This window comes from Macaca thibetana, chromosome 11 (genome assembly GCF_024542745.1).
Source record: "Macaca thibetana thibetana isolate TM-01 chromosome 11, ASM2454274v1, whole genome shotgun sequence".
NCBI classification, from domain to species: Eukaryota; Metazoa; Chordata; class Mammalia; order Primates; family Cercopithecidae; genus Macaca; species Macaca thibetana.
Window position 1 is genome coordinate 120159694 of NC_065588.1, and position 12159 is coordinate 120171852.

The 12159-nt window shown below is 48.1% G+C and overlaps 1 protein-coding gene across 2 annotated transcripts in view; it reads left to right on the forward strand.

The window, feature by feature from the left end:
* The first annotated feature begins 315 nt into the window (after positions 1-315).
* Positions 316-12159, forward strand: part of DNAH10 (dynein axonemal heavy chain 10) — a 176780-nt gene continuing 164936 nt past the window's right edge. For both annotated transcript variants that reach the window (XM_050747794.1, XM_050747793.1), the window contains exons 1-4: positions 316-732; positions 6642-6725; positions 10606-10706; positions 11865-11973. In XM_050747794.1, coding sequence (XP_050603751.1) covers positions 519-732; positions 6642-6725; positions 10606-10706; positions 11865-11973 — 508 coding nt within the window. In that variant the 5' untranslated portion in view covers positions 316-518. The remainder of the gene's footprint in view (positions 733-6641; positions 6726-10605; positions 10707-11864; positions 11974-12159) is intronic.

Here is a 12159-nt window from a genome sequence, read left to right on the forward strand (position 1 = left end):
GGAACTCTGCTTATTTCCTCCTCCGCTGGCCTTCGACCCACGTGGCTGAGGGCTGAGGCTCTATCATTCTATCTGGCCTCTAATTCCGCCTCTGCCACCGCCAGGTGCTGTGACCTTCGTCTAGCCACCTCTCTAGCCCCAGCTTCATCTGCGAGGTGGGCGGGCTGCTTGCAGACCGGGTCGGCGTGGGGTGGGGTCAGACCCTTGGCTGCAGCGACCCGGAGGGTCCCGCTCCGCATACAGGGGCGTGCGCGCTGCCGGGACCAGGGAGCAACCAGCCTACTTCGGCCGGCCGGGGGCCTGGTTCGCGCCTCTGAGAGCTCGGGGCCGGGGCGCGGGCTGCGGCGCGCGGGTTCAGGAATCCAAGGCCCGGCGCGGGGCGCTGCAGGGCTTGCAGCCCCCAGCGCCGGCGCCGTCGGCTGGGCGGGCGGTGGCAGTTGCCGGGGCGCCCATTGCTAGGGCCGCCGTTGCCACGGACGCCCGCCCTGCGCCCGGCTCCCTCTGCCCTGCGCAGCGCCATGGACGACCTGCGGGTGCTGTGGATGCGCGACCGCGTGTATGCGGCTTTCGGCATCACCGATCCCCAGCTTTTCGAGGACCTGATCAACCGCGACGACGGCCAGGGCGAGGACCTCATCCTGCACTTCCTCAACCAGGCGAGCGAGGAGGAGGGCTCCTCGGCGCTCTTCATCTACCGCACGATGGTGCCGGAGGAGGTGGAGGTGGAGATTGGTGAGCCTCGACGCGCCGCTCCCTTCCCCGGGCTTCCCTCCTGCCCTCCCCGGCCTCCGACGGGTGTGGGGGCTGCTAGAGCCTGCCCATCGCCCGGCCCGGGCCTCAGGTGCTGTCCACAAACCCTGCCGCCCGCCACGTGCAGGCCCCGGGCGAACCCAGCAATCACAGGCGTCCCTGCCCTCCTGGGCCCGCAGCCCACTTGAAAGTCAGACCTTGATTGAAAAATCACAGCAAACACTGACTTAGCCCTCACCCCGTACCAGGTGCGATTCCAACGCTTGTATCAACTCCTTAACCCTACGAGGCGGGTGTGGCCTCATCCCCATTTTACAGATGAGCAAACTGGCGCGGAGGGGGTTAAGTAACCTGCCCAAGGCCCACAGGCAGTCAAGATCCACTGTGCAATAATCCAAAGAGCCATGCCCAGGTGTGGCAGGGGCCCAGCTCACTGTCACTCTCCTTGACGGTCGCAGGGTCTCATGGAGGGTCCGAAGAGCACCCCTTTCTGCTTCTGAAGGCTGCTCATATCCTGAAAAGTAAAGTAATGCTAAGACAAAGTTTTTAAAAACTACAGTAGACTTTAAATGTTTGTGTTGAACAAATTAGCATCGCAAATACCAAAGACAGTGACCAGGGTCCCAGAACCCTCTGTGGAGGCGGATTCCCAGCCCCACCTACTCTCTGATAGGCCCAGGGACACTGAGAGGGCAGGGAGGGGCCAGCACCGGTGAGAGGAGGAGGCAGGACAACTCTCTTCAGAAACAGCCAGGAGACAGGGACCTGGAAAGCTGCCTCCTCACAGGAGCACCAGCCGGAGCACAGCCGCCGGGACCTCCTGCCTGGCTATCTAGTCTCCTGGGCTACTTTTCCAGCCCCTTACGGACTTGGGGATCCGTTGCAGGGCCTCTCACTGGATTTGGGCGGCAGGGCCGGCAGACCTTGGATTTTTTTTAAAGGTACCAGGCACACCCATTTATTTTATTTTATTTTTAAATTTTCTTTCCTTCCTTCCTTCCTTCCTTCCTTCCTTCCTTCCTTCCTTCCTTCCTTCCTCCCTCCCTCCCTCCCTCCCCCTTCCTTCCTCCCTCCCTCCCTCCCCCTTCCTTCCTCCCTCCCTCCCTCCCCCTTCCTTCCTCCCTCCCTCCTTCCTCCCTCCCTCCCTCCCCCTTCCTTCCTCCCTCCCTCCCTCCCCCTTCCTTCCTCCCTCCCCCTCCCTCCCTCCCCCTTCCTTCCTCCCTCCCTCCCTCCCCCTTCCTTCCTCCCTCCCTCCCTCCCTCCCCCTTCCTTCCTCCCCTCCCTCCCTCCCTCCCCCTTCCTTCCTTCCTTCCTTCCTTCCTTCCTTCCTTCCTTCCTTCCTTCCTTTTTTTTTTTTTTTTTTTTAGATAGGGTCTCACTCTGTCACCCAGGCTGGAGTGCAGAGGTGCGATCTTGGCTCACTGCAACCTCTGCCTCCAGGGCTCAAGTAATTCTCCCACCTCAGCCTCCTGAGTAGCTGGGACTACAGGTATGCGTCACCATGCCTGGCTAATTTTTATATTTTTGGTAGAGACAGGTTTCACCATGTTGCCCAGGGTGGTCTGGAACTACTGAGGTCAAGTGATCCTCCCGCCTCGGCCTCCCAAAGTGCTGAGATTCCAGGTGTGAGTCATCTGGCACCCGGCCCCCCTTTTTTTTTTTTTTTTGAGACAGAGTCTAGCTCTGTGGCCAAGGCTGGAGTGCAGTGGTACAATATTGGCTCACTGCAACCTCCACCTCCCTGGTTCAAGCAGTTCTCCTGCCTCAGCCTCCCAAGTAGCTAGGACTACAGGTACCCACCACCATACCCGGCTAATTTTTGTCTTTTTAGTAGAGACAGGGTTTCACCATGTTGGCCGGGCTGGTCTCAAACTCCTGACCTAAGGTGAGCTGCCCACTTCGGCCTCCCAAAGTGCTGGGATTACAGGTGTGAACCATCACGCTTGGCCATCTTCATTTATTTTAAATATTCATTATTTGCTTGCACAAAATAAAACGTCTTCATCATAAATCCAAAACCATAAATAAACAACAATAACAAATCCCTAGTGCCATCTGGAGAGAGGACCATGTGATCACTTTTTGGAACTTAACCTTCTAGCCTATTATTTTTTTCTCCCTGGCAGACCTTTGGACCTGGACATTGGATTATAACTGGACCTCGGATGTAGGCACTTCCATTGGCACCAAGTGAAATTACGGAAGCCAAAAACACACTCGCAGGATTGATCATTTAACATGTACCACCATTGCAGGAACTTGGGTTTCATATACATTTAAAAAAAATTGGCCGGGCGCGGTGGCTCACACCTGTAATCCCAGCACTTTGGGAGGCCGAGGTGGGCGGATCACGAGGTCAGGAGATTGGGATCATCCTGGCTAACACGGTGAAACCCCGTCTCTACTAAAAATACAAAAAATTAGCCGGGCGTGGCAGTGGGTGCCTGTAGTCCCAGCTACTCGGGAGGCTGAGGCAGGAGAACAGCCTGAACCCAGGAGGCAGAGCTTGCAGTGAGCCGAGATTGTGCCACTGCATTCTAGCCTGGGCCACAGAGCGAGACTCTGTCTCAAAAAAAAAAAAAAAAAAAAATTTACAACAAGACCCTAAAACAATGGATGTGACTTGGATTTCTTGCAGAAGCTCTCCAAGGGCCTCTGTTAACGGTGGGGTGGCTGTTGTCTGCTGTGTTCACTAGCATGTGTTTAGCTCAAATGTCATCCTGTGTGGAAGCAGAGTTCAGTCTCACCTCAGAGGGTCCCCCTGGTTAATTCCTGGACCCTCCAAAGGGAGCTCAGAACTCTCCTACCCCTGCTCCCTGACCCGTTTCTGGGCTCTGTCCCTGGTCTTCCCTTCCATTCCCATCTCTTCTCCACTGTCACCTCATGGTGAAAAGCTGATGGATTCCTTGCCGAAGATGCTGTCTCTGGAAACTCTCAAAGCTGCGGATTCTGGAGGTGCCAGATGGCGTCAGGTGTTGGGGGTTCTGGCCAGGTGGGGAGAAGAGACCTCATCCCCAGCTCCACACACTGTCACGCACTCTCTGCTTGTTAAACCTGCAGGCTCATATGAAACCCTTGAACGGTTTCCCTAGATTATTTTTGGGGGACTGGTGGTTCTAGTCTGTTCGGAGGACCTGCAGAGAGCCCAGTGTGTCCCTTCTTTCCTTTTTTTTTTCCTCCTCTTTCTGCCCCTCCCTTGGTCAAGATTTCTCTCTGCTCTTGGTTAAAAATGATAGGAATGGAGACAAACAGATACTGGGGCAGGTGGTGGTAAGAAAGGTGAGGTGTCCTTCCGGGCAGCGGATACCCAAGATACTGATCCAGTAGGTACTTGTGTTCCTTCTGGAAAAAACAAAATGGCATCATACTGTACATATCATTTAGTAACTTCCTTACATTTAAAGGAACTTCACAAATATTGCCAGACACATGTTCTCTTAAAAATTCACAGAACATAGAATTACCTCTAAAAAGAAAAAGCAACCCTTCTCCATCCCTTAGGCCCCAGTCCTGCTCCTATTCCTACCGGGTAACCACTATCATTAGTCTGGTGTGTTTCTGGTTGACTCTTTTGTCAGATTATCAGTCAATCAATCATCTACCAACCGACTGATCTGTCTTCCTACCTTCCTATACATCTATCTATCTATCTATCTATCTATCTATCTATCTATCTATCTCTTGTCTACCTACCTATCTATTCATCTATTTCTCTCCTGCCTACCTACCTAGTTATCTGTACATGTATCTATACATCTATCTATCTATCTATCTATCTATCTATCTATCTATCTCTCCTGTCTACCTACCTACCTATACATCTATTTCTCTCCTGCCTACCTACCTAATTATCTATACATCTATCTATACATCCATCTATCTCCTGTCTACCTACCTACCTATACATCTATTTCTCTCCTGCCTACCTACCCAATTATCTGTACATGTATCTATACATCTATCTATCTATCTCCTGTCTACCTACCTATTCATCTATTTCTCTCTCTCCTGTGTACCTACCTAATTACCTATACATCTATTTCTCTCTGTTATCTGTCTACCAACTGACCAATCTATCTGTGTGTCTATCTACCTATCATTCACCTATCATCTGTCTATCCATCTATCAATTATCTATGAATTTATCTACCTACGTACCTATACATCTATCTCTCTATATATACATCTATCTCTCTACCTACCTATCTACCTACCTACCTATACATCTGTCTCTATCTATATATCTATCTATCTAGCTATCTACCTACCTACCTACCTATACATCTATCTATACCTCTATCTATATCCTGTCTACCTACTTACCTATACATCTCTCTCTCTGTCTCCTGTCTACCTACCTAATTACTATACATCTTTCTCTCTCATCTACCAACTGACCAATTTATCTGTGTGTCTGTCTACCTATCATTTACCTATCATCTATCCATCTATCAATTATCTACCAATTTATCTACCTACCTATATGTCTATCTCTATCTGTACATCTATCTATCTACCTATTTATCTATCTAGCCATCTATCTGTCTATCTCTGTCTGTCTAGGCATAAGGTCAGGGCTGTTGAAATCAATTAATCAGCCTACCTACCTTCCTACCTACTTGTCATCTATGTCTGTCTATCCTTGTTCTATCTACAATCTATATTTCTCTCTATAATGATAATATATGGATATATAGAGTTCCAAACTGTAAATATCATACTATATATACATATTATTTTGTGACCTCTCTCTCCACCACATGTCTTGGTTATTTTTTCATGTCAATACCTACAGTTCTACCTGACTTGATAGATTTTAAATACATAGATGTACCATATTCTACTCATCCATTATATAATTAATAGACACTTAGCTTTTCAGAGTATTCATTCTACAAACAATGGAACAATGTCCGTCTAGCCTTACATACTTTGTGTATTTCTGGAGGATAGATTTATAAAAATGAAATGCATCTGTAACAAGTATGGTCTTTTACAATTTGAGTAGGTCCTGTTGGTCCACAGCCAGTGGTGGTGGATGAGACGCCTGTTTCCCAACAGCCTCCCCGACATTCAATATTGGCCATTTTTTAGATTTTTGCCAATTCCATAGAAGAAAAGTAGATGCACTTCCTTACTCTAATTTATGTAAATGTTAGCGTAGTTGAATCTCTTTTTTTCCCTTCAGTTTTTTCTTTTCTTTTCTTTTCTTTTCTTTTTGAGACAGAGCCTCACTCTATCTCCCAGGCTGGAGTGCAGTAGCACGATCTCGGCTCACTGCAACCTCCACCTCTTGGGCTCAAGTGATTCTCCTGCCTCAGCCTCCTGGGTAGCTAGAATTAACAGGCATGCGCCACCACACCCAGCTAATTTTTTTGTATTTTTAATAGAGATGGGGTTTCACCATGTTGACCAGGCTGGTCTCGAGCTCCCGATCTCAAGTGATCCACCTATCTCAGCCTCCCAAAGTGCTGGGATTACAGGCATGAGCCACTGCACCTGGCCTCCTTCAGTTTTTAAATTGTGGCAACATACACATGACCTGCAATTTACATCTTAACAATTTTGAAATGTACAGTTTAGGGTGTTAAATGCATTCATAGTGTGGTGAACCCAGGAGCCTCTTTCTTATGCTTCTTGGTTGTTTATATTTCTTCTGGGCTGGTGGTAACTCTGATCATTTCTGTATCCTTCGTCTCTTGGCAGAATTTGCACAAACCTCCTTGGCTGTCACTGAAAGCTGGCTCCAGTAAGGAATACTGCTGTAACCTAACGAGTCTCCTGTGGGCCACATCCCAACCCCTTGGCTCCACAGAAAGCAAATATATCAGGTGTTTCGTGCAGAGAACAATTACATTTTATATTTTCTTCCCATTTATGTGGCCATAAAGATGAGATACCTGTCCTGTCTGCAGAGGAAGAAGAGGAAGAAGAGATTTATTCTCAAAAAGTGGAGTCCGTGGATAAAGGACGAGGTGTGCAGTTGGGAGGGGTCATGGGAGGGTGGAACTGAAAAAGCCGCTCCCCTCTCGGCAGCGGCAGTAGGGTGCTGCCTGCCACGCCAGAATCAGCTTTTACTTTCGCGGGGTATGAAGCACAAAGAGGAAGTGCTGGGTCATGAATAAACACATGTAGTAGTTTCCCATGGCTGCTGTCACAAGTGACCACAGACTGGGTGGCTGAAAAAAACACAGATGTATTCTCACAGCTCTGGAGGCTGGAACTCCAAAATCAAGGTGCTGGCAGGGCTGCGCTCCCTCTGCGGGACCAAGGGGAGGATCCTTCCTGGCCTCCTCACAGCAGTCTGGAGGTCAGGGTGTCCTCAGCCTGCAGCATCATCACTCCAGTCTCTGCATCCATCATCACATGGCCTTGTCCCCTCTGTATCTTTCTTCTCCGTGTGTCCTCTCTCCTTCTTCTTCTTCTTCTTCTTTTTTTTTTTTTTTTTTTTTTTTTTTTGAGACAGAGTCTCGCTCTTGTCACCCAAGCTGGGGTGCGATGGCGCGATCTCAGCTCACTGCAACCTCCGCCTCCGGGGTTCAAGTGATTCTCCTGCCTCAGCCTCCCAAGTAGCTGGGACTACAGGTGCCCACCACCACACCCAGCTAATTTTTATATTTTTAGTAAAGATGGGGTTTCACCATCTTGGCCAGGCTGGCCTTGAACTCTGGACCTCAGGTGATCCGCCCTCCTCAGCCTCCCAAAGTGCTGGGATTGCAGGCATGAGCCACCGTGCCCAGCCGTCCTCTCTCCTTATACAGGCACCAGTCACCTTGGATTTTGGGCCCACTCTAATCCATATCACCTCGTCTTTACTAATTACATCTGCAAAGACCCTGTTTCCAAATGAGGTCACATCTTGAGGACATGCATTGTGGGGGACGCTCTTCAACCGAATGTAGTATGTAACATACAAACACTCGTACCGGCAGCATCTCAGCCAGCTCGGCAAACACATGCTTTGTACTTTGTTTTGTAGAGTAGGCTTCCCGCTACGCAAACTGCAGATGCCATTTTCTTAGGAGACTCTTCAAGGCACGGTACTTTTCATTTATTTATTTATTTTTGAGAGAGGACCTCACTCTGTTGCCCAGGCTGGAGTGATACAGTCATAGCTCATTTCAGCCTCTAACTTCTAGGCTCAAGCAATCCTGACTCAGGCTCCTGAGGAGCTGGGACTATAGAGGTACACCAACAAGCCTGATGACATTTTGATTTTTTGTTGAGATGGGGTCTTGCTATGTTGCCAGGCTGGTCTCGAACTCCTGGGCTCAAGCAATCCTCCCACCTCAACCTTCCAAAGTGTTGGGATTACAGGCATGAGCCACTGCTGTTGGCCAAGAATTTATTTTTAACCAAATTGTAATCCCCTCAAGTAGCAAAGATTGTGGAGAGGGAATTACAAGTTAGAAATAAAAGATAGTCTGAATAAGGCTTGTTTAAAGTGGGTTTTTGTTTTTTTTTGTAGACGAAGTCTTGCTCTGTCACCTAGGCTGGAGTGCAGTGGTGCGATCTCCGCTCACTGCAACCTCTGCCTGCTGGATTCGAGCAATTCTTCTGCCTCAGCCTCCCGAGTAGCTGGGACTACAGGCACCCACCACCACGCCCGGCTAATTTTTGTATTTTTAGTAGAGATGGGGTTTCATCATGTTGGCCAGGCTGGTCTCAAACTCCTGACCTCAGGTGATCTACCCGCCTTGGCCTCCCAAAGTGCTGGGATTACAGGCGTGAGCCACCGTGCCCGGCTTAAAGTGGGTTTTGATAAGGCAGATGGCAGTTCTGGATTCCACAACGGTGTCTGCTGAGGCCTCCTAGGAACACACTCTCGGCTTCTGAGCCCAGTACATCCAGGAAGAGGACAGGCTTGGGTGGGAAGAGGCTGTTTAGGTGGGAAGGTCGGGGAAGCCCTTTCCCACAAAGTAAATTAACATTATTATATGTTTTCTTCTTTTCTTTTTATGGTGGTAAAATGGATGTAACATAAAACTTACCTTTTTTTTTTTTTTTTTTTTTTTTTTTTTTTTACCATTTCTAGGTGGCATTAAGTACATTCATAAGTGTATTTTCCTTTTTAAAGATGGGGCCTTGCTCTGTTGCCCAGGCTGGAGTGCTGTGGTGTGATCATAGCACCCTGTAGCCTTGAACTCTTGGGCTCAAGCGATCCTCCTGCCTCAGCCTTCTAAGTAGCTGGGACTACAGATGTGTGCCACCACGCCTGGCTAAGTGTTTTTTTTAACTTTAATTTTTTGGCCTGTTATGGTGGCTCACGCCTATAATCCCAGGACTTAGGGAGGCCAAGGCAAAGGATCACTTGAGGTCAGGAATTCGAGAGTAGCCCGGTCAACATGATGAAACCCGTCTCTACTAAAAACACAAAAATTAGCCAGGCGTGGTGGCACATACCTATAATCTCAGCTACTTGGGAGGCTGAGGCAGGAGAATCACTTGAACTTGGGAGACGGAGGTTGCAGTGAGCCAAGATCACACCACTGCACTCCAGCCTGGGTGACATAGTGAGATCCGTCTCAAAAATTTTTTTTTTGTAGAGACGAGGTTTCACTACATCGCCCAGGCTGGTTTCAAACTCCCGGCCTCAAATGATCTTCCAGCCTGTAGCTGGGACTACAGGCGTGCACCACCATGCCTGGATAACATTTTGATTTTTTGTAGAGATTAGCGACCACTCTAATGCTGTTAGAGAATTAGCAATGAACTACAGGCTGTTTATGGCATGGCACCTGCTCCTAAGTGTGATTTTTTTTTTTACTGTAGTCTATTGCTAGTTCTCTAATAATGTTGCTACTGCTGACTATAGACTATTCCCCTACCAACCACGGGGCCGATGCCTTTACGCGTGCCGTCATTCAGTCCTCCAGAATCTGGTTGGTAGATGTTACTGTCCCATTTTATGGATGAGAAAACTAACGGCAGAGAGGATTCAGCCCCCGACACTGAGTTGATGCCAAAGCCGCAGTGACTTTGCACAGTGCCTTTCAAAGTGAGAGTGAGGGAAAGCTCCCAGGGAAAGCTCCTTTCTCTAATCATCGGGCCTGTTGGAGGTTCTGAGGGCTGAGACTTGGTGTCCGCTGAGGTTTCTGAATCTGCATCAATCCGAGTGGACTTGAGACAGATGCGTCATTTCATTTAGACTGTTTTTCTTCTCGTCCCTCACAAGTTTTGCATCTCATAGTGAGAAAGGAGTAAATGCTAACGTGCTAGCAGTAATTCTTCTTTTTCTTGTTTTGAGATGGAGTCTTGCTCGGCCACCCAAGCTGCAGTGGCACAATCTTGGCTCACTGCAACCTCTACCTCCTGGCCTGAAGTGATTCTCTCACCTCAGTCTCCCGAGTAGCTGGGATTACAGGCACGCACCACCATGCCCAGCTAAATTTTGTATTTTTAGTAGAGACAGGGTGTTGCCATGTTGGCCAGGCTGGTCTCGAACTCCTGACATCAAGTGATCCACCCACTGCAGCTTCCCAAAGCGCTGGGATTATAGGTGTGAGCCACTTAGCCTGGCCTGTAATTCTTATCTTTATGATAAATTCCCTTTTAAGTAAAAAACCTCAGAGAAGTCACAGGGTCACAGGGTGGACACTGTACCTGAGCAAACGCAGACACAAACATGTTAAATTTCTGATGGACACCCTGTCAAAAACGAAACACAATTCTTGTCAATTACAATGTGAGTCAAGGCCACAATCGGACTGATTGGAGCAGAAGGTATGCACAGCTGTTTGATAACTTGCCTTTTGAATGAAATGCACTGGTGCACGAAATGCAGGGCTGCCCTTGATGGTAGGAAACCTAATTTTCGGATGATTTTCTCTTACACTTTGATTGATGTTTTTGCAGCTAGGCATGTGTCACTGAGAACCGAATCTCTAGGTCAACCTCTAATCGACGTAGAGGATGAAGAAATGCACAAAGAGATTTCAGAAAATCTCCCTTCCAAAGTAAGCATGGCTCTTTGTCCTCGTTGGAGGGGTAATGAGTACCCCTAACGCCCTCTAAAATTCAGGGTAACTGACACAGCCCCATCCAAGGGATTTATCATGTTGGAATGGAGATTATAGGATCCCAAGGCCACCCTCAGATTCAGTGATTGGCTAGAAGGACTCACAGGACTCAGAAAATCTGTTATATTCATAGTTATAGTTTATTACAGGGAAAGGATGCAAATTAGAATCAGTAAAAAAAAAAAAAAAAAAAAAAAAAAAAAAAGAGAAAAAGGTACACAGGACAGAGACCAGAGGAAAACAGGAACAAGCTTCCATATGTTCCCTCCCAGTAGAGTTTCATGGACTGCACTTAATTCTCCTGGTAGCTGTGAGTGACAACATGCATGAAGCATTGCCAACTAGAGAGGCTCACCTGAGCCTTGGTGTCTGGAGTTTTTACTGGGGATCAGTCACACAGTCATGGAGCATCCACGTGGCTGACCTTAGTTACTCAGCTCCCCTTCATCTCCAGCCCTCACCACCACCCTAGAGGTTGAACTGATGCTGTATGACTGGGGCCCCAGCAAACAAAAACAGGCATTCACCAAAATCATATTGTTCGCATACACCTTCAGGCATGGCCCAAGGCTGTAGGTACACAAAGACTCCCATATTAGGCAGGATATTCCAAAAGCTTGGAAGTTGTCACCCCAAGAGCCAAAGGCCAGTTCTGAAGACATTTGGCGTCTGTGGGGTTTGGACAACACAGGCCTGCTAAATGAACCTTGTTCTGTAAAAACTCCAAGGTTGGAGTTTAAGGCTAGGACGTAAGCATTCAACCTGGTCTGTGCTTACCAAAATCATGCTTCATTGCTTCATAAATATGTCCCATCTGCAAAACAAAATTCAAGCTCCATCTGGACCTTTGCCAGGTCAGTTTGTTTAGGTGTTGCTGCGCGGGTTGGTCAATAGAGGAGTCAGGCTGAGAGCTCAGAGTCTAGGTGAGTTTAGCTCCTGTGCTTAGCTGGTACCCACTGTGTGGCTGTGGCTGCATTGTCAGAACATGAGACCAGCCATTGTGTTGAGAGGAGAGCTTAGGTGTACTTGATATTAGGTTCTTTAGGTGCATGGATGTATCACAAGAATGAATGTTTTTTGTTCCTCATGTTTCAGAGAATTGTGAAGCACATCGTGGAAAAAATGCATCTCCACATGCTCTGTGCCCCTCTTCCGACGGAGTTCCTGGACCAAAACGTGGTGTTTTTTCTCAGAAATACCAAAGGTACATTTCTGGCACGTGTGTGCGTATGTGTGTTGAGGGGGTGTGGTTGTGCATGCACTTGTTCACTCTTTCTGTTTGTCTTTTTGTGGTTATCTTTCACTTATGCCAAGCTCTCTTTCTTTTCCATACTGGGTTCTTATGTAGTCTTCTCAAAGCTAATTTCCAGTAAAGAAGTGTTAGATATAA